Source organism: Anguilla anguilla, chromosome 11, assembly GCF_013347855.1.
Source record: "Anguilla anguilla isolate fAngAng1 chromosome 11, fAngAng1.pri, whole genome shotgun sequence".
NCBI classification, from domain to species: Eukaryota; Metazoa; Chordata; class Actinopteri; order Anguilliformes; family Anguillidae; genus Anguilla; species Anguilla anguilla.
The window spans coordinates 41,729,748-41,755,083 of NC_049211.1; the positions used below are offsets into that span (position 1 = coordinate 41,729,748).

General features: G+C 42.1%; 1 protein-coding gene, 1 long non-coding RNA gene and 2 other non-coding genes across 4 annotated transcripts in view; 3 read left to right on the plus strand and 1 right to left on the minus strand.

Moving 5' to 3' along the window:
• LOC118208482 overlaps positions 1 to 8,316 on the minus strand; it is a 46,122-nt gene extending 37,806 nt beyond the window's left edge. Inside the window, exon 1 of the long non-coding RNA XR_004761574.1 lies at positions 7,944 to 8,316. This is a non-coding gene — a long non-coding RNA (uncharacterized LOC118208482). The remainder of the gene's footprint in view (positions 1 to 7,943) is intronic.
• lad1 (ladinin) lies at positions 1,182 to 24,435 on the plus strand. The gene is made up of 14 exons (XM_035383202.1): positions 1,182 to 1,534; positions 7,038 to 7,163; positions 13,069 to 13,309; positions 14,835 to 14,911; positions 15,493 to 15,886; positions 16,480 to 16,581; positions 17,127 to 17,170; positions 18,357 to 18,399; positions 18,836 to 18,873; positions 19,134 to 19,200; positions 19,642 to 19,776; positions 20,215 to 20,304; positions 22,951 to 23,061; positions 24,114 to 24,435. The coding sequence occupies exons 1-13, from the start codon at positions 1,497 to 1,499 to the stop codon at positions 23,038 to 23,040; spliced, it is 1,485 nt and encodes a 494-aa protein (XP_035239093.1). The 5' UTR covers positions 1,182 to 1,496; the 3' UTR covers positions 23,041 to 23,061; positions 24,114 to 24,435.
• Positions 17,730 to 17,812, plus strand: trnal-cag. The gene has a single exon. It is a non-coding gene; the product is annotated as a tRNA-Leu (tRNA).
• trnal-cag lies at positions 21,321 to 21,403 on the plus strand. The gene has a single exon. It is a non-coding gene; the product is annotated as a tRNA-Leu (tRNA).
• Positions 24,436 to 25,336: the final 901 nt, after the last annotated feature.

The following is a 25,336-nucleotide window of genomic DNA, read 5'->3' on the forward strand; positions in this document are numbered from 1 at the left end:
GAAAAACAAAGTACTCAATAAATAATTGCTAAAATGTAACTCTACAGAGGCACAAATGTGGAAAGAAATGTGACGATTTTTAAAAACGCATTCAGAAATATTTTTCAGTTCATCAGCTATGAATGTTGTTCATTTTACAAAACACTCTACATGAAGGATACTGGCAACAATTTCACAATTACCCCGCCTGAATATTCCCAAGAGCGACATGAGAGTTTTCTGTTGTTTAAATAAACAACCAATTAAATGGATCAATTAAAGTTAAGAGCAGAAATTTCTCTCTCTCTCTCTCTCTCTCTCTCTATATATATATATATATATAGGTCATATATATGGCCATTCAGGAAAAGGGGTCCCCACCCCTGTTCTACCACGTAGATAAATATATGAAAATAAAAAACATATTATACAATTGCATTACTCTGTAATGCCATAGTACTAACAGGTGCCACATAATTGAAGTATTCTTTGTTTCAGAATCTGAAATAAAAGTTTTCAGGCTGAATGTAGATAACATTAGAAGCTATATAATTGCAATTTACTTGGGAGTTGAAAAACAATGGTCTCTGGTCTGCACAGGAAGTTTGAGCGCTTATCTTTTTAAGAAGTCACTTCTTAAAGCATCTTATACTGGTAATACATTGTCCAGGTCAAAGTACAGAATGTAGTTCTTAATAAAGGTGTGGTTACCGCCAACTAAACAAACACAGAACTGTGGTGTGCATGAATTCTGAACTCTATTATCTGTTCAAAACAGTCTTCTTCTCTGCCACTTATATTCTTATTTTTTAGATTAAATCATACACATGATTTCCCCTGGCTTACACAATATGTATTGTAAAACAAAATTCATTAAAAAAATAGACAAATTTTTATTATATTTACATTTTATGTATTGTCTGTAAATGCATGCATTACTGAAAAGTGTACCTCTCACGCCTGTTGAGGTAGATTTGGCACACTTTACCTGCTTTTTGTAGACCGTTTTGTCATGAGACCTACCGTTTTTCTATAATATTGGTTTAAATGGGTCGGTGGGGGGGGGGGGGGGGGGGGGGGGGGGGGGTGTAAGGGTTAACCGACAGGGGCGACTTAAGCAGTCACTTAAAGTTCCAACCTGTGCTCGTGCTCGTTTGAGTACAGGTGAGGCCGTCCATCCATGCTTATGCTAAATAACAACAGTAGGCTACAGTCGCGAAGAATGAAGAACTTCCGACGAAATGAAATCCTGTCAACATTAGCATATTAACATAAAGAGCATTTAGGAGCTGCTCGGGATAGGTAAATGACCGCTTCGAACAATGATATCTCAGAAGTCATGTGATCTCCCAGAGGTGCGGGGTAAAGGTGCATGTACAGTAGGCTACCGCTGTAGCTACTGGGATTATGAAAAACAGGAAAGTCGTTGAGAGTCTTCACCTAAGCATTAAGACGGAACTTTGCAACAACAAAAAAAGTTTTCTGCACAGAGTGGACTGATCGCATAAACAACAAATATGTCCATTAGTCGGAAGAACTGGTCGGCACTGTCTAGGTAAGTAAATATTTTTAATCCTTTTTCATTTTTCTTAATACTTGAAGTAGCCTGAGGCTGCTCTGTAGTAACGAACGCAACATGGAAGAGGTGATGGAACAAGAAATATCGTCACGTTAAATGAGAGCTGGTCATGAGAGCAGAGATATTGCAGCACAAAATGTCCACATTTATACAGTTCTGTGGAAATATTTGACGACTTAAAAGTAAACCAACAAAGGGACAAACTGTCACTTAGACTAAACAAGGAAAAGGTCCACTGTGTGTCGAAGAAAGATAAGATAATAAAATAAATTGTATTTTATTGTTCCTGATATGATTTCGTTAACGCTCTGAAACTGGAAATGGAAATATTTCTTCTCAGTATCATATACCTTTCACAGTTACTGAATAGACTACACACCCATGCCTTTCTGTGAAGAAATAGGAAACCTGAAACGTACAAGAGTTGCCTGAAGCGAAGAATCAACCTGCGCAGCTCCGAAGTCCCCTTTCTGTAGCTGCAAGGTGTAGGCTACTGCACCTGAGCGCGTCTTGAACGTCGTCTCAAGACGCGGAAACCGTGTTCAGGGAATGGTTTAAATGGTCCTTAACCTCCCAGAACGCCATATGCATACAATATTTATTTGGATGTAGATGGCGTTTACAAAATGTTAACTTAGTCACTGCAAACTACCCCATTGTGTTTGAGCCGCTGATTCACGGACAGGCGAGTAAAGACAAAGGCAAAAAGCCAGAGCATTAAAGCACGTGTGCGAAAATACGCGCTTATTAAAAATCAATTTAAGAAGCAGGTTTATTTATTTATTTTAAAGCACACGAGAAATGTAGAAATAGCAATGAGATATGGTTCGATCACATTGACTAAAAATGTGGCCTAACAACACAAATACGTTTCCGCGCGCTTTCATTATCGCTCTCTAAGGTGACACCGCTAATTTGCTGACCAGAAAAATATTTGCGCAATTGTTTTTTGTGTCAAAACCACGTGTCATCTCTTTGATATCCCATTCAACGTGGCCCATTGCCGATTCTATTCTATAGTTTAAACTGCAATTGCCACACACTAAAGGCGTAATACGACCAATGCGTTCACCTGAACGGTGGGTAACCGTCCTGACAGGCGTTTGGAGAGCATCGTGTTTTCTTCTCGGCTTAATTCAATGTTTTTGACATGCGACTTCTAGCAGCAGCAGCAGCGATTTAATTGTAGTTAGACTTATATATACGTTATACTGTAGCACTTACTTCAGGACTACGCAGTGAAGACCTATGTATTGATTTAGCCAACATAGATTATCCTGGTCCAAAGTAATTAACCATTGGAGTAAACGATAACACGTTTCAACGTAAAGAAAAAGACCAAGTTACTCATGCATACAAAGCACTGTCTATAACCCATTAATGAAAACATGCAAAATCTAGGCCTGCCATTGAAAGTATTCAATACAAAATCTAGGCCAAATTGCACGAAACAATATTGGCTATTAAGCTCACACAAATTAAACAATCTCTATTTCAAAGCAATGCTTCTAAATTACTTCAAGTAACTTTTTTTCAAGTAACTGTTTTTTTTTATTATTTTCATCTGACCATCAGAAGAAAATGTGGTCATTCAAAATTTATGCCACAAGAAAATTATTTTGTTTCGAAAATTGTGTTCAAATAAGATTTTTTAAAATTATTTTACATCGTAAAAGAAAATATAGTACTGCATTTATTTGGCAGTACAGTACATTAATGGGGAAAACATAAGTCTGGATAGGTTTGTAAGATTCAAAATTTATTTAATGGGCCAAACTACTTGTTTAATAGATAAATGCTTGTATGTTTCTTGGTGAGAATGTGTGTTTGTAAATGTGAAAATTATGCTTCTAGAAAAATGTCTCCATGGGGATAATGAAGAATGTATTTATCTATGTATGTACAGTATCTATTTTACAATTGGTATTTATTTAAAGTTGCAAAGATATAAGAACGTGTACATTTTGTAAAATGAATTTGACAACCAAGTATAAACATATCCCTTCTGGAGTAAGTTTATCAGCTGTTGGAAATATTTATTTAAACGATGTCTTCTTCATTAAGGCATTTTTTTTGTTATCTGATACAAGGTTCTGGGCGGTGGATGGAAACTTCTAGCAGTTAGATGGTTGACTGTAGTTAACTATAGTTAGTCAGTTAATGTCACTGGCTGGCTAGCTATTGTTCTGTATTTTTAGTTTTAATTAGCTATACATTAAGAGCACAGGAGGCTGCTGGCTAGTGTGCTGTTGTAATGAAATATGTGAAGGATAGTCAGCCATCCAGTTAACGTTAATGATTTTATAGGTGTCATATGCCAGTGCTGGCTAGCTAGCTACACTTCAGTAATGTTAGTTTTATTATACTTTTTAACTGAACTGAGCTGAAGTTAGCAAGACAGCTAGCCATGCAGCTGATGTAATGAAGCTGTGTAGCTAAGCAGCCAGCCAGCTGTATGAATGCAAAAAATTTGGATCTGTAGCTGCAGCTACACCATGTTTTGGTTAGAGTAATGTTAATGGTCACAAATTCAGTCCGAGATTTCATAGTCTACTTTGTAATCATGTAGCTGTCTGAGTCATGAAATGATATTATGAGGAGTTTGCATAGGGAATGTATTTAAATGTAATATAGATGACCTTCCCAAAAAGATTAAACAGCTGTAAAAGCTACCTTTTTCGTGTGTGTGTGTGTGTGTGTGTGTGTGTGTGTGTGGCCATTACTAGTTAGCAAGCTAGCTAGCTTCCATACCACACAGATCCAAGATGCCGACCACAGAGTTTTTACTGCATCCTTTTGGCTGTGTTCTGCAGTTGGCTACTTAGATAAGATTTTGTAATTGGCAGGAAATCCCCTAAGTTTGGGACCTTATTGTGTGGACTTGTGAAGTTGTTTGTGAATACTGTTTGTTTACACGTGGTCCGGCAGAAGGTACAAACGTTAATGTTCTTAAGAGCTGAGGGTCCTTTGTCATTGTGGTTATTTCTGTAGGAAAACCTGGAAAGTGGCAAACTCTCGGTGCTGTATAGGTATGGGGCCTGCCTCCCCAAGGCGTAACTTGGCAGATGGCAATCCTGCCATCCCAGTTGCAGTTAAATGACAGTTAATGACATAAATATGGCTTGGGATGTGTCAAATATATGTGGAATATGTGATATATAGCAAGATCGAGACAATTTTGGCACTGTAAATATTTGTCAGAACCACCTGTGCATTTGCCTGCAGGCTGTATGGATGGCTGTATATATATCACTGAAAAGCAAGAAAATGAAAATATGCTGAAATATCACTCAGTTGTGGTGTTTCAGTTATACAATACATTTTATATTTAAGATAGACATCATCAATACTCATCAAAATATTTTAGAATGTAGACACGCATATTTATGTCAACTTACTCAGCTTATAGCCTGGAATATTTTTTACATACAGTACGTCATGGATTATATGAGAGGATATTAACTGAAAGCAGTTAATATTCAGTAGTTCATCCAATGGTGCAGCAGCAGTCTAAGATTCAAGCCTGTAGGTTTTAGGACATATTGCCACTACTGTAACACAAATTTAACATACGTGTTGCTACAATTGTAACATAACCAGTGCGCACCTCAAAAACCATAACACTTCAAACACCACTACCACTTACAGCTGGCAGTCAGTCTGTTTTTCAGAGCCTTGGTCATACACTAATACAGTTTCTCTCAGGCTTAGTAGTGTTTATTGTTGGTTTCCTGGTTCTACCTATGCTACTTCTGGAATTATGTCCACAAATACATTTGCTACTTAAAGCACTAAATCCCCATTACCCCTCTTGAATCTGTTTTTGCAACAAATATGCTGTAGGCTTATGTGCCGACAGCTATTATTGTTTGCAATACTGATGCCTTTGCATTGGCTCGGCTCTGTGCTTAAAGCTTTATGCTTGCACCGTAAGTTGCTTTGGACCAGAGTTTTTGCTAAGTGCCTAAATGCTATTTAATGTAAATGCAAATAACAATTATGTCTGTTTGATGAAAAATAAAATACAGCTTAATGAAGTTTACCGTATATGAATATATAAGTTACACTTGAAATGATCTAGCTTGAGCAGATTGAATTAAACATTTCTGTAAGTCAGTACGTATTTAACACTAAGATCCAGTGAAAGTGTTTGTTATTTTACAGTACAGTTCAGTAGTTCAGACTATCATTGGCCCAAGATGGAACGCCTCAGACTGATAAGCCTAAAAGAATCCCACAAACATATTTCTCGTCCATATTGAAAACTGCCTTGTTCTTTTCTTCTGTTATTACTGAAGTAATTTCACCACATATATATTTATATATATATACACACACACGTGTGTGTGTGTGTGTACAGTGCCTTCGAAAAGTATTCAAACCCCTTCACTTTTTACACATTTTGCTACGTTACAGCCTTATTCTAAAATTGAATTCATTTTTATTCTCTTCAATCTACACACAATACCCCACAATAACTAAGCGAAAACAGGCTTTTAGCTAGTTTTGCAAATTTATTAAAAATAAAAAACTGAAATGTCACATTTACATAAGTATTCAGACCCTTTGCTATGAAACTCAAAATTGAGCTTGAGATACTTGAGATGTTTTTACAACTTGATTGGAGTCCACCTGTGGTAGGGAGGTGACCAAAACCAAGATTGCCACTCTGACAAAGCTCCAGAGTTCCTCTGTGGGGATGGGAGAACCTTCCAGAAGGACAACCATCTCTGCAGCACTCCACCAATGAGGCCTTAATGGTAGAGTGGCCAGATAGAAGCCACTCCTCAGTCAAAGGCACATGACAGCCCACTTGGAGTTTGCCAAAGGCACTTAAAGGATTCTCAGACCATGAGAAACAAGATGCTGTGGTCTGATGAAACCAAGATTGAACTCTTTGGCCACAGTGCCAAGCATCACATCTGGACAGAAACCAGGCACCTCTCATCACCAGGCCAGTACCATCCCTACAGTGAAGCATGGTGGTGGCAGCATCATGGTATGTGGATGTTTTTCAGAGGCAGGAACTGGGAGACTAGTCAGGATCAAGGGAAAGATGAACAGAGCAAAGTACAGAGAGATCCTTGATGAAAACCTGCACCGGAGTGCTCAGGAGCTCAGACTGGGGTGAAGGTTCACTTTCCAACAGGACAACAACCTTAGGCACACAGCCAAGACAACACAGGAGTGGCTTCAGGACAAGTCTGTGAATGTCCTTGAGTGGCCCAGCCAGAGACTTGAACCTGATCGAGAAAGTGGAGAAAGTGAAGGGGTCTGAATACTTTCGAAAGGCAGTGTATACATACATACATATATACACCCCATTTATCCCATTTATATAGTTTGATGATTACTGCAAGTATAACTGTTTTGATGTCCATTCAAAACAGATTGTAGGTTAACTGTGTGACAAACAGCACCAGGATACATAATTAGAGCGAATGATGTGTTGTGCCCATGCGTTTTATTCCTTGTGCAGTCTGACACGGCAGTGGACGGTGGAGGATGAGGAGGAGGTGGAACGAGAGCGCAGGAGGAAGACCCGGACCTACAGCGAAGACCCGGGTGACAGCCCCACCGAGGATGTACCCCCTGTGTTTGCTGGGTGAGCTCCCCCCTGTCCAATCTCAAACCCGGACCTGCTCATGCTTCACTGTGACTTCAATAAAGTCATAGTCTTCCGTCAAATCTGTTAGCACAGAGTCATACGCCAAGCATGACATCGTTGTCTGTTGCATGGAGAGAGAGCCCACCCACATAAACACGAAATAAAATAAACGGACCACTTCACCCTTCCTCCTCACGGGTTCCGGGCAAAAACAACAAATTAAAGCAACAAGCTAAAATAACAAAGACAAAAGAAAGTAAAACAGCTTTCAGTTCACCGCCCGCCTCTCAGGCCAGGTCCAGCTCCTCCAGCATCCCATCTGAGGATTACTTCTCTTGACTTTTGTGCTCAAAATAAAACGAAACTAAAATCATAACTGTGCTCTCGGTGTTAGTTCCCGGTCTCGGCCCCGAACTGTAGAGAGCAGCACACATTTAAGCACCTGGGCTGATTAGCTAACGCAACCCAGGTGCGTGTGCTCCCCACCAGCCGGGGCAGCCGAGACCAATCCGCCTCTCCGGCGGACTGACTGCTACACACAGTTAACTGATTTTAAATTAAACTTCACTTAAATGCGGTTACGTTACCATGCAATGCAATGTGCAAATGACTTTCCCGCACTTTATTATTAAAAAATAAAATAAAGCAAATGTTTCAATCCAAAGGGCTAGCACAAACTTCGTTAAGTAAACTAGCTACAAAACCCTGTGGTAGATTCTGAGTGCCATTTGGCTCTCCCCGTGTAGCTTGAAGTTCGGTGCAGTCAGACAGACTTACCCATTCACGAACTGTATTTGCCTTGTTTGCGTTCAATGAAAAATCTGAAAGTCACACACCCAAGTTCCTCCTTGCTGTGTTTATTCAACCGACATTTCGGGAAAAGATCCCTTAGTCAGAGCGATTACCAGTGAGAAAGCATAGCCCTAATTATAGAACTAACTGAAGACAGGTGAGACGGAACCATGTGACACGACAACACATTCAAGATTTAAATAAGTATACATACGACAATGTATGTAACAACAACAAGACAGAAAAATCTCTAAATAAACACTATACATATAAAATGCTGTTGTAACAAAAATGTTGTTTGCGTTAGGCTATTGGGTATAACTGATGCTCCTGGGTGTCTTGTGATTGTCTGATTTTTTTTTTTTTTTAAATCAAGGAAAAAAATCATTATTCACGCCATGCTTTGAAAACGCACATAAAATATAGCATGCATTTAATCAACGTGTTTTATGTTTTAACTTTTAAAAAAGCACTTTACAATTGATGCCTCTCATTCACACACACTCATACACCAATGGTGAAAGGCTGCCACGCAAGGTATCAACTCGTTGGGAGCAGTTAGGGGTTAGGTGTCTTGGTCAGGGACACTTCGACACGCCCAGGGCAGGGGATCAAACCGGCAACCCTCCGACTGCCAGACAACCGCTCTTACCTCCTGAGCTATGTTGCCCCACGTAGCCCACATCTATGCCTTAACTACAGCATAGTTAATCATTTGGGGCACTTGCTGTTACCCGTATACAGTGGTGTGATCCGTAATTTAAATTGTGTGTTTGTAGCACCGAGTCTAGGCAGCATGCATGCTCTGTACGTAAATACTGGAAATAAGCTGAAAGGCTCATTTTCTCCAGGAAAGACCCCAGACATGAGACTATGCTTTCAGACCCCTGTATAATTTATGTGCTTTATATGCTGGCAAGAAGCCTAACCAAGTGGCCTAAGTATTTGCCAAAGAGCCAGATCATCTCATCACCTCTTCAAATTGGCGTTACTGCTTTCTCCCGTACAGGAGATGGGACCGCAGTATGTATAATATGCCTCATTGCACATTAATGAGGCATATAATATGAAGAGCATAAATATTTGTCTTTCTGCACAATCTGTTTGCCAGAACAATGATGACTTTGTCTTAGCCCTGAATGAATGCTTCACCTGTGTAAACTGATGCTAATGCTACAGTACTTTTCAAAGGAATGTCTAGTCAATTTTTCCAGTGAACTCCAGTTCATGGTTTTATTATGACAGCCTCTAAGGTGTTTCAGGGTCTGTAATGTTCCTAAAACAGTGAGCTCCATAATGTTTGGGACAAAGACATATTTGTTCTTAATTTGGTATGGTACTCCACAATTTTAGATTTTCAATCTAACAGTGTACATGTGGTTAAAGTGCACATTCCCAGCTTTCAAGCAATGACTGCTTGAAGTCTGTGACTCATAGACATCACCAGGAGCTGAGTATCTTCTCTGGTGATGCTCTGCCAGGCCTGTACTGCAGCCATCTTCAGCTCTTGCTTGTTTTTGAGGTAGTTGCCTCAACTTTTCTTTTCAGCGTATAAAACACATGTTCAGTTGAATTCAGATTAGGTGAATGACTTGGCCAGTCAAGAAATTTCCAGTTTTGGCTTTGACAAAACTCATTTGTTGCTTTAGCAGTATGTTTGGGATCATTATCTTGCTGTAGAACGAAGCGCCGTCAAATGAGTTTGAAGGCGTATGTGTGAACTTGAGCCGATAATATGCTTCTGTACACTTCAGAATTTATTTTGCTGCTATCAGCAGTTATAGCATCACTGAAGGCAAGTGAGCCAGTACCTGTGGCGGCCATACATGCCCAAACCATAGCACCCCTACTACGTTTCACAGATGGGGGGGGGGTGCGTTGGATCTTGGGAAGTTCCTTTTGGTCTCCACACTTTGCTCTCGTTATCACTCTGATACACATGAACCTTAGTCTCATCTGTCCAAAATACCTTTTTCCACAGCTCAGTAGGTTCTTTTAGGTACGTCTTAGCAAACTATAACCTGGCCATCCTGTTTTTGCGGCTAACTAGTGTTTGCACCTTGCAATGTAGCCTTTGTAGTTTGTTTTGTGAATAAGAGCTTCTGCCAAGTGCCTGTAATGTAATGTAAGTCTTCTGCAATCAGTAGCCTCTGACACATCCACGCCTGCCTCCTGAAGAGTGTTTCTAATATGTTGGACAGGTGTTTGGGGGGGTTTCCTCATTATGGTGAGAATTCTTCAATCATCAACTGCAGAGGTCTTCCTTGGCCTACCTTGCAATTCCTGAGCTGTTTCTTCTTAATGGTGTTCCAAATGGTTAATTTTGTTAAGCCTAAGGCTTAGCTTATGTCTCTGACTGTTCTTGTCTTATTTGTCAGCCTCATGTTTTCCTTGACTTTGGCTGGCACAACTGGTCCTCATTTTGACAAACGCCAATAACAGACTCCAAAGGCAATCAAAAGCCTTGAAGCAAGATTAGATACTGAAAGCTCTCCTATACCTGCATTAAAGAAACAATTGAACACACCTGACATATCAGAAAAACCTGTGAAGTCATTTGTCCCAAACATTATGGTTCCCTGAAATGGACGGCTATATATAGGAAGTGTTGTAATTTGTACATGGTGAAACCAAAATGTATAAAAATCCCCTTTAATAAAAGCTGAGAATCTGCACGTCAACCAAATGTGAATTGTTTGGTCTAAAATCGTGGCGTACAGAGCCAAAAAAAAAGGCATTGTCCCAAACATTATGGAGCTCACTTTATCTGTTTGTGGATTATATGTAACTAACTCAGACTAAGTGGACTGTATAAGTATGTGTACATATATGAGACAGGGTTTGTGCATACTCTTGGAGTATGTGGCATATATATTACATTTCCAAAAGTATGAGGACACCTGAACATCACACCCATATGTACTTGTTGAACATCTCAAGTACATATACATCCCATGGGCATTAATATGGAGTTGGACCCCCCTTTGCTGCTGTAACAGTCTCCACTCTTCTGGGAAGGCTTTCCAGTAGATTTTGGAACATGGCTAGAGGGATTCGCTTCCATTCAGTCTCAAGAGCATTAGTGAGGTTGGGCACTGATATTGGACGTGAGGCCTGGCTCACAGTCAGCATTCCAATTCATCCCAAAAGGTGTTTGATGGGGTAGAGGTCAGGGCTCTGTGCAGGCCAGTCAAGATCTTCCCCACCAAACTCAGCTCACCAAATTTCTTGATGGACCTTGCTTTGTGCAAGGGGATATTGTCTTGCTCAAACGGGATAGGGCCTTCCCCAAACTTTTGCCACAAAGTTGGAAGCGCACAGTTCACTAGAATCTCATTGTATGCTGTAGCATTAAGATTCTTCACTGTAACTAAAGGGCCTACCCCAAACCATGAAAAACAGCCCCAGTCCATTATTTCTCCTCCACCAAACTTTACAGTTGGCATTATTCAGGCCAGTACAGTTGTCACTATGCATTCCACCAAACCTAGATTTGTCCGTCAGACTGCATGATTAATCTCTCTAGAGAACAATGGCGGTGTGTTTGCACCACTCCACCCAATCCTTGGCATTGCGCATTGTGATCTTAGGCCATGGAAAACCATTTCATGTTGTTTCCAGAGGTAGTTCAGAACTCTGTAGTGAGTGTTGCAACCGAGGATGGTTTTTATGCACTACGTGCTGATTCAGCACTTGGCGGTCCCATTCTGTGAGCTTTTGCGGCCTACCACTTCGCGGCTGAGCTATTGTTTCTCCTGTGCATTTCCACTTCAAAATAACAGCACTTACAGTTGACTGGGGCAGCTCAAGCAAGGCATAAATTTGATGAACTGACTTGTTGGAAAGGTGGCATCCTATGACAGTGCCACGCTGAAAGTCACTGAGCTCTTCAGTACGACCCATTTTACTGCCAATGTTTGTCAATGGAGTTTGCATGATTGTGTGCTTGATTTTATGCACCTGTTAGCAATGGGTGTGGCTGAAATGGCCAAAACCAGTAATTAGAAGAGGTGTCCACATACTTTTGGAAATGTAGTGCATGTGAATGTTACCTCAAGGTGTTTTCAGGGTTGTGGTGACCGTGTGGCTGTCGTGGCAATGGTTTGAATACTGCGGAGGCAGCTCGTGAGGTCCTGACAGGTTACAGTTAAACTGCTATCTCTCAGCATGCTATGCTTCATTAAAAAGCATTTCAACTAGTGAAGCAATTGGGAGCCATTGGCAGATATTTCCCTTGGTCTGTCAGGTGAGTTTTGTTCAATATTTGCCTGTCATGTTTGAATTTTACACAAGGTTTCTAAGGTGAAGTGCAACAGAAATTTCAGCAAATCGTTTCATCTTCTTGAGCCTGAGATTCTGAAGAGTGCTCTTATTAATTCATCTGTACATCTGAATATGAACTGAATATTCACATGGTGAAATAACCTGAAAAGTTGCACATATGCTCAATTTTGATATAAAAATAAAGACAGTAAAGAAAATAAGACACTAAAGAAGGTAAATCCTAACTAAGTCACGAGGATTAACCAACAAATACAAACAAAAACTGGTTTTATGTTTTCTCTGGGAAAGTTCCACTGTAAAGCACTGTGTGACTACCTCATTTAAAAAGGCAATATACCAAATAAAAATTGACCATACTCTGATGTTATTGCGGGGTGTGTCTGTGCTGCAGTTGTGTGTGGATAAGAGTTTATGGTGCATGTAACAACTGTGTCTGTGTGCATGTCCATGTTTGTGTGCTCAATGGCTGTGATCTAAAGTGTACACTTGGGTTCTATCTAGTGCTGTGCGATTCGATCTATTACACTCCAAAGAGAAAACAAGTATAATGCAAACACAATGTGTCCAGACCCTCAAAGTGCTTTTTTATTGCTGTTATGTTTATAGCATACCTGTGCATATGTGTGTGCTCAATGTATCTATTTTTGTGTTTGCATGTGTGTATGCGTGTGTGTATTGCATACCTGAGCATGTGTGTTTGTATTGCATATCTGAGCGTGTGTGTGTGTGTGTGTGTTTTGTATATCTGTGCATGTGTGTGTGCTCAGTGTGTTCATTCCTGTGTTTGCATTTGTGTGTGTGTGTGTGTGTGTCTGTGTGTGTGCAGCTCGGAGGAAGTGGCTGAGGCAGTGGACCCCGAGGCTCCCGTGGACTTCGTGGAGATGCTGCGGGTTCGAGACGAGAGGAGGAGGAGGAGGCACATGGACGTGCTGAGGCAACAGCAAGAGGAGGAAGAGAGGAACGGGCCAGGGCAGGGGGAGAAGGTGGGCGGCAGCAGAGCGGGGAGGAGCTCAGAACCCGCAGTGGCCCCACCCAGCACCTCTGACATCACTGAGACAGGAAGCCCGGTGAGTCCCTCTGCCATGCCACCGACTCTTTTAACGGAACCTGTGTGCTTCTGAAGCACAGGAACCTGGATGGGCTTACCAAACATGGAATCAGCCTAGTAAGAACCATTGCCTTGGTGTGAGTTTGGGCCCCACTGAACCATTTCCATTTCCAGGGATACATTTTAAAATTGTATCTTTTTCCAAAAACTCAGAACTGATTTAAAGCTTAAATGTGATTTTTAATCTTTTATCTTTTAATCTCTTAAAACACATTTTATCTTGTTTAGTAGCGTACCTTGTAGTCTTTTACCTTGCTGTTACTGTTATTTTTACCTTCCGTTCATGGGTTTATTTATTTCAATGTCTTTGAATTGTGCTGCTCTGCTTTTTTTTTTGGAGAGTGCCAAGAATAGCATTGTATGTATTCAAATGCTGCGTGGATAGAACTAGTCTCTTTGAATCATTGGTGATTTGCCCACCTGCCTAAAATAATACCATAAGTTACGAAGATTAGTGATGATAATTAGTGTTGTGAACTCTACCTCTCCTGAAGTACTTGAGGTGTACAGTATATCCCTGATTCATATAATAATCTTAAAATCGTTCTGTTTAAATCATGAACCTACTTTAAGTCTGTTGTAAGAAGCAGATTCAAAAGAGGAGATTCAAAAGAACAATATCGATCTGACACTCCTTAAGTGTTTTATAGTTTTATGGTTATGTGGTACTGTAAAGAGATAAACAGAACAGAGAGAATATTTCTAAACAAACACAAACCCCTTAACCCCTTTACTTAATCCACATATGGAGCGCAGACATGGAGTCTGTGATGTTCCCGCCAGTGGAGTGTTAATGTGTCCAGGGGTCACGGGGGGGGGGAGAAAAGAAAATGCCCCCTGCGACTGTGCGGCTGTGCCCTAGTCAGCTGCTCCCACAGGTTGAACATTGCTGTCAATCATCTACACGGGCGGCCATTATCAGTCAGCCCTGGGGGAGCCAACCTCAGGGGGGGCGCAGGTGTCTAGCTCACCGTAAAAAAATTTCAAGGTGGCTCCGCTTAAAAAAAAAACAAGTAACCTGACTGCTTTAAAATCTTGAGTTAAGTGAACAACGGGTCTTCAGTTCTTCGAACCTCTCCTGTATGAACTGTTTGAAGAAGTATGAAGAACTTTAGGTCGTTGTTTTAAGTACGGCCACCTTGATATTTTTTACAATGCGTTTGGAGTTGATCATACTGATGGTGTGTGTGGCACTGAACTTATATTTTGTGGGAATGGCATACTGACCGTCAATGAGCGGCTTTTACAAATAAAGTTGGAGGAATCGGTTCATAATCCCATCCCCACCATAAACGGTCATTCTATGACATTACATGACATTTTAATTTAATCTAAAAAATATATATATATTTAGGTGTCCTTTCCCCCAGTTTGATACAACTGCCACACAATTGAATAACTTTCTATAGCTGTAAATGTCTTTGTGGGAACAAGCAACCATGGGGAAGCTTGGGGTATAATATTTTTTCTTGATTTTATTATAGAGTGAAAAGGACACATCTGAGCCCGGCCAGGGCAAAAACGCGGAGACTCCGACAAAACAGTCGCGGATGTTTGTGAGGTGATTGCAGCCAGTTCCTGACCTTTACTCCCCAACACGGTGCCCCATATAGGGGGCTTCAGACCTTATTTATCCTGAACACTATCAGGGGAGCCATCCAACCCAACACACTCCTGTGGTGTTCACTGGACAATAGTTTCTGTTTACAGTCAGGTGTAGGCTCTGCTGTGTAAATATCCATATTCCAAATAAGCAATATTCTGTATTCTCCTGATGCGGACTGCACTGAATGCAGCCGTGAAGGATTGGCACTGCATTTAGGGTCAGACTTAAAATGGCAGGCAAAAGTAGTTTATAAGCATTTATGCTTCCAGTATGTATAAGCCATTAGATTTGGAGTGAACACATTCCATAGATTGCCTTTAATTCTTTAAAGCAGTAAAGTTGTCAAATGGTCCTGTATTAGTGTGGTACGCTGTTGAAATGTTTACAGTTGTGAGCACCCTTCAGAGAACATTACGTAACTGCTGTGTTGTTCATAATATTTCACATATTGTGCAGAAAGCAGATGGATGATGTCATAGTGTAACTGCCTTTTGAAAGAAAGTGACCTTGTGTGACCTCCCTATCACCCCCTGCAGCTCACTATCCATCTCCATGGACATGGGCCCCACCTCCCCCACAGAGAGCGGCAGGATGGTCTCTCCAATGAGCCCCACCTCCTCTACAGGGAGGGATAGGGTGGTATCTCCCCTGAGCTTCTCCTCATCCACAGACAGGAACAGGGTGGTCTCTCCCCTCAGCCCAACGTCCTCCACGTCGACCAGCAGGGTGGTCTCTCCCCTAAGCCCAACGTCCTCCACATCGACCAGCAGGGTGGTCTCTCCCCTCAGCCCAAATTCCTCCACATCAGCCAGCAGGGGGGTCTCTCCCCTCAGCCCCACAGGCTTTTTCCGCGCGGTGTCTCCAGAGGAGCGTGCTGGTAGCCCCGCCCCCGGGGTCACCTGCCCAGTCACGCAGAATGGAGAGTCGCAGGTGAGCCCTCGGCCAATCAGGGCGGGCCTCTGCGGGGGGGCTAGGCACTTTCACTTGCGTCCTGTGCCACCACCTGCTTTATTGCGGTTTGTGTTCGGTGAACTTTGAGCCTTCCACAGTCCGCTCCCTGAATTTAAATGAAGCAGGCTGACTCTAACAACAGCAACAACGCTGCCCTCTAGTGTTCCAATAAATCAACTGCATCTACATGTGTTACGAGCGACACAGTATTTTATGTGTACTAATATTACCACTATTACTATAATACTTTTCAAACAAGTATTAACAAAGCCATAACTGAAGCACATATTCAGCAGAGCATTTTAGAACATCAGATTTGAGTCAAACTTCTCATTTAAAAAAGCAGATTAAAATTAAATTAAAACTACTGAAACTATAAACAAGCCAGATATATCTAAAAATACCAGTACTTTTTGTTATGATAATGTAATCACAGCTGGCTACATATATATTTTAAATATTTTTTTATTTATTTTATTTAAGTAAATGTAATTTTGGGTTATGAGCTGTTTGAACTGAACTGAAAAAGCCTTCGATGAATGGTGTGCATCTTGGTAATGTGTCATAAGCAGGACTCTCAGAATGCATCTTCGGCAGCAGAAGCCGTTACTGGTGCAGCACAGTCAGAGGAAACTGCATTCCAGAGGAACAGCCCCAGAGCCATGTCCTTTAGGGTAACAAACACTCCCTTCATCTCAGAAACACCCAAGCATGTACATGCAACGGACATAATACTCAAGAGTACGATATTGAACCTTTGAGTATTTCATTTTTCTCGTAGGCTATATGCGTTTCTATGTGGAGACATTTTGTAAATTAAAAAAAAAAATCACGAAAGCACATCATTATCATTAAATCATTTGAGTTAGGGAAAACTGGATACCAAAACAGAGAAGAAATAAACCCCCAAAGTTTATTTTCATGATATCCTTCTCTGTAATCACTGATGCTAATTTGTGTAAGGTAACATTAGGTATAGGTAATGTAATGGAAACGCTCAGAAGACAAAAATAAAAGCGTGCATTATTACATTACATTACGGGCATTCGGCAGACGCTCTTATTCAGAGCGACGTACAACAAAGTGTATAACCATAACCAGGAACAAGTGTGTCGAAAACCCTAGAGAGAAGTACCGGTCCAAGTGCAGGGAACAACCGCATAGTTTAACTTGGTATCACCAATGTTAGTCTGACTGTAAACCCTCTCCACCTGCACAGATGGCAAGGAAGAAGGAGGGGCTAGGCACGCCATTGCAGAGGAGGTAAGGCACACCACTGTGTTTTGATCCAACTGCAAATCACGTCAGCGAGCACATTATATTATCGCATGTAAATCTCAGTTAGATCCTGGTTTGGAATCCCACTTGGGGAGTACAGATGAGCCTTTTCCTGCAGGACGCGATAACGTTTCTGCATGAGCTTGAGAAGAATAACTTTGAAGGTTAAGTCGCTGGGCTAGAAATCCATTGGGGTCTCTCCACGCATGCTCAGGCCTTGCTGATTACAGGTCGTATGTTTCAGCTGTAGGCTGAATGTTAGCAGCCTGCAGAAATGCTGGTCTCTTTAACACAGTGGCCAGAGCCACCTCAGGTGCTGCTTTCTCTTCTGCCTGCTGGGTGTTGCATCCCACTTCTGTCAGAACAGAGGTGATTTTATTTTCAGTACGCGATTATGGCTCTGCTTCTGGATGTGCTTGAGAAGAATAACCTTTCCACGACAGCCGGAGAAAGCTGCAGATTGACAGCCAAGACGAGGTGGTAAAGGAGGAAAGGAGGATAGATTTTTAGAGTATCGGGACGCACCCTCAAAGACCCACTGCAAGTCAGGATGGCCGAGCGGTCTAAGGCGCTGCGTTCAGGTCGCAGTCTCCTCTGGAGGCGTGGGTTCGAATCCCACTTCTGACAGAAACAGCGATCCTTTTCCTTCAGGCAGAAACCTGAGCTGTCTTCCTGAGCTAATTCAGATTACAACTCAATTAGATCTTGTGCCGCATTCAGGTCTACGCGGTTTCTATAGGCTGGTCATGGAATCACGCTCTCACAGTATAGGGGAGCCATTTTCTTCAGGATGGGAAGACAGTTCTTTCGGGACATGCTTGTGAAGAATAACTTTGCGACCAGAGCAGGGGAACCGAGCAGATGGGTAATCGTGGCCGCTGTGGTTAAGGCGATGGACTTGAAATCCATTTGGCGGCCCCCCTTGCAGGTTCCAGTCCTGCTGATTAAGGATTGCCAATGTTTTCATTGTAAGTGATATTGGCTGCCCACATTAGTCTTCTGCCAAATCCACCTTGACTAAGGGTGCGTTCCATTACTTTTCGCTCCTCACCTCCTTTCCACCACTCCCCCTCTACCGCTCGTCTCCTACGTCCTCCATAGAAATGTATTTAGCTAAGGATGTACTGAAATACACTGGCTAACCTCTTCCTGCGTGTGCTTCTTTTGACAGTGCCAGTGTCCGTGTCACATCCAAGGCCACTCAAGGCAGCAAGGTGGGACTGTGTTATCAGAATGGGTAGAATAGCTACTGAATAGAGACACACATAATAACTCCATTCTTTTCTCATCTTAAAACAAATATGCATGAAGAGGGTATTTCCTTATTCTAGCTGTGACTTATCTATGGTATCTTTCTTCATGACACAAGAAGTCTTCAAATAAGAGAGCATCTTGTACTTAAGTAAACTTTGGAATTGAAATTTAGTCTTGCCCCATGGATACATAGATATATATAAATATATCCATATGGTATATATTTATGTATATATTTTTCTTGTATATATTTCTGTTCTTTTCAACGTACAATAACTCTGTTTTGACACATGACAAAAAAATGTCTTTGAAGCATATCGCTTTTGTGCGTTTGTTATTTATTGTTCTCATGTAGTCATAATATGAGTCTTTAGTGTCAATGTTTTATTATTGCAGGCTCCTGGTCAGGAAGAGGATTCACCATTTCAAAGGAAGTGAGTCATTCTGTTGAGTCTATCTTTGAATTTGAACTGCTAATATTTAACCGCAGTTTTTGTTCATTTCGATGACTGTTGAAGAACTTTAACCAAAACAAAACGCTCAGGATAAGGGAGCGTCCATTACATCACAATCCTTCAGCCGGATGGTTTTGTCTAGAGCGACTTATAATATGAGAGAACACAACTGCTGACAAAGCAGGAAGCACTCCACCTCTCATTCTTGGGGTCACGTGAGCTATATTCTGTCTGTACAGCTCCAGACAGAGGATCTCATCGCGCACTATTCAGGAGAAGATGGAGAGGCTGGCCCTGGCAGTGCAGGTGAGCACTGGGAGAGGGAAAATATTCTTTTTTTTTTAAAACTCGTTTTGGTTTGAAACACTCACAAGATCACAGTATCTTGAAGCTATCCCATCATCAAGATACTGCAGAATTACTGGTGCAGTGGGACCCAATAGTGCACCACCAGAAGGATCGGCTGAAATTCAGAACACATTCTTCCATTTTGGCAATTACAGAAAAAGGAAGAAAGTGGGAGGTGTGTGACTACATTGGCCTATATCATACAGACAATATATACAGTATATTTTTAATGTACATATGTTTTCTGTCCCTATTCTGATAGGATATGAGACATATAAGTGATGAACTCGTGGAAGTACTGTAGAATAGTCTACATACGTATGTGTTGTGATTTGACCATCGTCACTGAGACAGGTAACTGCAGGACGTCCGTACCTGACCGTGCTCTCTTTCCCCCAGAAATCGGAGAACCTCAAATCGCCCTCCATCTCCCAGAAGGGTCTTTACGTGCTGGCCGATGAGGTGTCCCGGAAGAGGGGGCTGTTTGAGAGGGACCCGGCCGCGGGCGACGGCAGCCCCGGGTCCTTCCGCCAGGTGACGCCCCGCCGCTAATCTCCGCGGCAACCACAGCATCCCCGTGGCAACCGCAGCATGAGTCTCAGAGAAAGGCGGTCGCGTTTGGGTTAACATATCATGGATCGTTCACGGGCGTTCATCCAAGCGCAGCCAATCCCAGTTCTGCTTTCATATCATAAACGTTTCGGTGAAGGTCCTCAGCGTTTACAGTAACGTTGACATTTCCCAGGGGAGATTCCCAGGGATCAGCAGAAGTATCTTCAGTATGTACAAAAATGTGCAGCATTTCAGAGATACGTTTGCATATTTAAGCCAGGTCTGTTGCGTTTACCGTCTGGTCTGAGCTCTCATTGGTCCCGTGCATTCTGGACCGTCTGGTCTGAGTTCTCATTGGCCCCGTGCGTTCTGGACCGTCTGGTCTGAGTTCTCATTGGCCTGTGTGTTCTGGATTGACAGGACTTCCGGACGTTCTCCGCTGGAGTGTCGGACCGCATCAACCGCTGGGTCGCCAGGGCGCAGGGGCACGGCTCCCACTCCACACCCGCGGTGAGTGTGCGGACCTGGCAACCGCTCCGCCCGTGCGGACCTGGCAGCCGCTCCGCCCGTGCGGACCTGGCAACCTCTCCGCCCGTGTGGACCTGGCAGCCGCTCCGCCCGTGCGGACCTGGCAACCTCTCTGCCCGTGCGGACCTGGCAGCCGATCCGCCCGTGCAGACCTGGCAGCCTCTCTGCCCGTGCGGACCTGGCAGCCGCTCCGCCCGTGCAGACCTGGCAACCTCTCCGCCCGTGCGGACTGAGGACGTCAGCGCTGCATCAGTTAAGATCCGCGTTAACTGGAACTGTGCGGAACATACAACATCTTGATATAATTGAATATTTCAAAATACACGATCATGACATTTTGAAATATCTGCTTAAACAAAAAATTATCCAACTGCAACAAGGTGAAAAGCAGGGTTTCTTATGTTTTTAGCGTAACATCGTTTAACTGGTATGATGCAGCTTTTTAACCCAAGACATGACTGCCCTGTAACAGATAGCCCCCAATTCACAGACGCCATTTCCTTCTACAGGCCGCAATAGAGTAGGTATTCATGACTGTCATGCCAGTATATGACTATAGATCCCTGTACGATGTCAAGCAATTTTGTACAATATGAATTTAAGAATTACAAATATCGCAATCCTATCAAGCAAGTGTAAAAACCAAAGATTTACTTGGTCCACAGAATTGTCCTTTGGAAATGGCTGGTTGAAAAAATTAATTCATGTATATTCACATACTGAAAACCACTACCTGGCGAAAAGTATGTTGACACCAGAGATCCAACATGTCATCCAAATTTATGGGCATTATAATATGGAGTTGGTTCACGCTTTGCTGCTATAACAGCTCTTCTGGGAAGGCTTTAAACTAGATGTTGGAGCATTGCTACAGGGATTTGCTTTGCTTTGGCACGGATTCGAATCCCACTTCTGGCAATAACTGGGATCCTTGTCCATCATGCAAAGGAGGATACATTTTTAGAGTATTGGGACGCACCCTAAAAGACCCACTGTAAGTCAGGATGGCCGAGCGGTCTAAGGCGCTGCGTTCAGGTCGCAGTCTCCTCTGGAGGCGTGGATTCGAATCCCACTTCTGACAGAAACAGGAATCCTTTTCCTTCAGGAGGTGGTAGGAGTCATCTGGGTGGCTGAGAGCGTTCAGCTCGAAAGCTCTTCTGGAGACGTGGTTTAGAATCCCACCTCTGTCAGCACAGGGGAGCCTTTTCCTTCAGGAGGTGATTATAGTTCAATTTCTGGAAGCGCTTGTGGAGAATAACCTTTCCACCACAGCAGGATAAAGCAGCAGCTTAGCCGTCATGCCCAAGTGGGTAAGGTGATGGACTGAAAGCCCATTGACACCTCCCTGCTCATGTTCAAATTCTGCCAATTTGTAGTTCATAGTTTTTTTGTTGTAATTGATATTAGCAGGCAGACTACGTCTCTCCTTCTGAGCAATATTAGGAAACAGATCAGTGATCTTGTGCTAATTAAGACTATGTCTCAATTAGATCTTGTTTTGCATTCAGGCCTAGAGTTTTCTGTAGGGAGGTGCATCTTGTCCACCTTCACCCATCTCTTTCAATCGAACAGCTGAACTTGTGTCCATCTTACTCTATTTATCTTATTTTATGTTCACTGTTACGCACCACCTGACCAAAACAAATTCCTTGTATGTGTAAACCTACTTGGCAATAAACCCGATTCTGATTCTGATTCTGATTCTGATCTTCAGGCACAGAACACCCATAAAAAGACTCTTATAAATGTAAACTGCATGTATTCACGATTTGAATTTGACTCAGGATAGTTCATTTGTATTAGTGGTTTAGTGATGTTACATATGCTCGCAGGTCTGGGAATACAGTTGAAAACGTTTGTGGTCTCCTACACTGTACCTCACTCTGGACAACAGTGTCTGCAAAATTATATATGTACAATTGCTCCAAAAGTATGCATTTAATTTATTAAATATGGAAATACTCAAGTAATATACGGCAACATTTTATATTAGAATTTAAGTATTTTTTAATTATGAGGTATCCATGGTATTCCATTACGGACCCCATTTTGAGAGACCCCCAGGTCTGACTTCCTTCTTCCCACTGGAGAGAGTAAAAGATATTGAACACTAGATGGCAGTATTGCACATGTTGCAACAATGGTAACTGTGGAGTTAGCAGCTACATTCCTGAGCCTCATTCCATACTAGACTGAATCCTCCCAATAAGAAACTGGGACTCCAGAGTCAAAGATCAGTTAAGTGAATTCAATGAGAAAATCACAGTCATTCCCACTGTATGCAAACCAGATTACATGACCAAACTCTTAAGGTAGGCAGACTGCGTTATGGCTTTTAGTTTCTCACCTCCAGACAGCGCTGGACAGGATCGAGGATGCAAGATCAAGGCTTACAAAAACGAAATATAGCATAGCCTAACTCTGTCATAGTCATATAATGTTAAAATCATATTTCTGTTCACATTTTTGTGTGGCATTGCTGTATGGAAGCTGTGGGTTATAATGAAGGGCTGTTTCACTGGACTGTTTTGGCGTTTTGCATTGTAAATGCTAAATACAGGTGAGGTGTGGCAGTAATTCTTAAACCCTGGAGTTGAGAGTGAAGTTAAACTTGCCCTCTCATTACAGGACTTGCGAAACGTGGACATTGCCAGTAAGAAGAACATCTGGGAGAATCGCTCAGAAGAGGCATCTCCAAAAACATCGCCTAACAAGTAGAAGCCTCTTCAGAATGACTAAGTATTTCACATTTATTATTATTATTATTATTATTATTATTATTATTATTAATAATAATAATTATCATTATTATTATTATTATTAGACATCTAGGCCAGGCCATGAAGTTTTGACATACCAAAGCTGAGGCCCTAAGCATTTGTTTTGTAGAAGTTCTGAAATTAACTAACCAAATGCTAAATTTTACTGTGTAGGTTCGAACAGACAATCTTATTAAAACTTGATTTTAGAACATAGCGCATATTCCAAAGGCACTTAAAGTGAAATGTTTGAAGGGAAATGTTTCCAAATGTTTCCCTAAATGCATGAAATAATTATGCTAGTCAAAGTGAGCACAAAAGCTATAACACTTGAGAAAGCAACTGCAGGTTCAAAGGCTTGCTGAGCTCAGTGAGGTCTTGGAAATTAATTGAAAATAAATAAAAGAACAATACTTTTAAAATTTGTTACATAACGCTACAAATACATTTATGTAACAAATTAAGAAGACTTTGACTTTAAAATTAAAAATTTGTTTATAACTTCTAGTTAATTTCCATGACCTTGATCAACCTTGGCTCAGTGTATGTGGAATGCTAGGGGGACTCACTGCAACGTGAGATCTTTTAAAAAGGCCTGGTTCGTTCAGGCATGTGCCGTTAAATTTTCGAGTCACGCTTCAAAGCACAGTCCCGGATCGGATCGTATCCGTGCAGGGGGGTCACCCATTAACATTTGGGTTTATTAATAGATCTGGCATCGTGATAAAGAGTTTTACTCGTTTTTTAAAAATCCGCCATGGGAACATAACAGCACAGCACACCAGGAGACTCTGGAACTCTGGGAAATATGCATCACGCGTTTGCACGATGCTGCAGTCAGCGCTCCTAGCATTGCGTTCATCTGCGGTAGCATGGGCTATCGAAACGCCGCGGCTGTTAGGCCTGAAGGGCTGCGTGTCGCGTGGGCTCTGCTGGGGATCCAGCCGAGCTCAGTTCAGGCGGAGCCGCAGTACCGATGGAAATGGTTCTCTGCACGATTGCAAAATCGGTTTTTCATCTTTTTTCTTGCAGTTCGAGGAACATCAACAAAAACATGTGGGAGGACAGCTCGGCTGATGCTTCATCATCATTCTTATTTGCACTACGGATGATTTTCAGCTTTTTGGTGGAGTTCAAGGTTTTGAGGTTAATAATGGTCACATAAACCGAATTAGACTTAAACTCATGACTTGAAATGCTGCAATTCTCTAATTGAGGGGTTAATTTTCATGCTGCCAATTGATAATGCTCAGACAATTTGTACATTACTGTTTCTTACATTAGGTTATTGCTTCCCACAAGACAGAAGACTGCTTAACTAAATAAAATGAAATAAAAAAACTTTTCTACTCCAGCGCTTGCTTCATTTGTGTGTGCCTGTGTCACACTTTAAGGCTGTAATTTACACTCCTGAACACAACAGGCTTTTCATTAAATTTCAATGAGTTTTCCCCACATTTATTATTAATTACTCCTAGAAACAAGATAAAAAGGTTTTAATAAACAGCATTTGTGTACTCCTCTGTCATTATTAATCAAAAGTAATGGCAAAGCTAATCCTGAGGCACTCAAAGTTCTATCTAAACACAAAAGGTCTTTTCATAATGACAATGAGCTTTATCGTTTGTTTTTGTTACAGTGTGAATGTAACTTCATTTCAATTAGAAGTGAAACTAAATTGCCATGCGTGCTACACACAGTAGAATGTGTACATTAACTAGTAACATTTATACAGTGATTTCCATCAGGTTTTAAATAGAGGGAGCCTCATCAGAAAAGCCACAGAAACACCGCATGGGTGATTTCATAGCTTCCCCACTGATTGGTCGAGGCCCACAGCTGGTCCATGTCATTAGTGGCACCAGAGTTACAACCATGGGTGTACCCGAGAAATTTGCGGGTGGACCTGGAGGAGATTGCAATTGCGGGGAAGGTGGGGGGACGGACCAGTTTTTGGGCACTAAGACGCCCAGAACACAGTGTGCCCCTGCCAGTGGACCGCGCGCAACGCGGGGGAGAAGCAGACGGTGTTATCGCAGGCGGCGAGGACGTGACCGGAGACCGGCTCGAGCTCATTGTCGCCTCGAAAATAAAGAGGAGGGCCGATTAGGGAAAAAAAAGAGACGGCTTCACGTCAGCGTGACCTACCCGAGAGGGTGGAAGGATGAAACAGGACCAACCCCCTAGCTCACCCCCATTTCCTTCGCCTGAACAAAGACCCAGCCTTTTTTGGGAGCACCAACAAAGAGTTGTGC

Excerpts from the sequence above, each read along its gene's own strand:
- lad1 (XM_035383202.1), top strand. The coding sequence starts at position 1,497 with ATGTCCATTAGTCGGAAGAACTGGTCGGCACTGTCTAG. Across the intron at positions 14,912-15,492 it reads CAGTCGCGGATGTTTGTGAG|CTCACTATCCATCTCCATGG; the intron begins GTGATTGCAGCC and ends CACCCCCTGCAG. Across the intron at positions 17,171-18,356 it reads GGCACGCCATTGCAGAGGAG|TGCCAGTGTCCGTGTCACAT; the intron begins GTAAGGCACACC and ends TTCTTTTGACAG.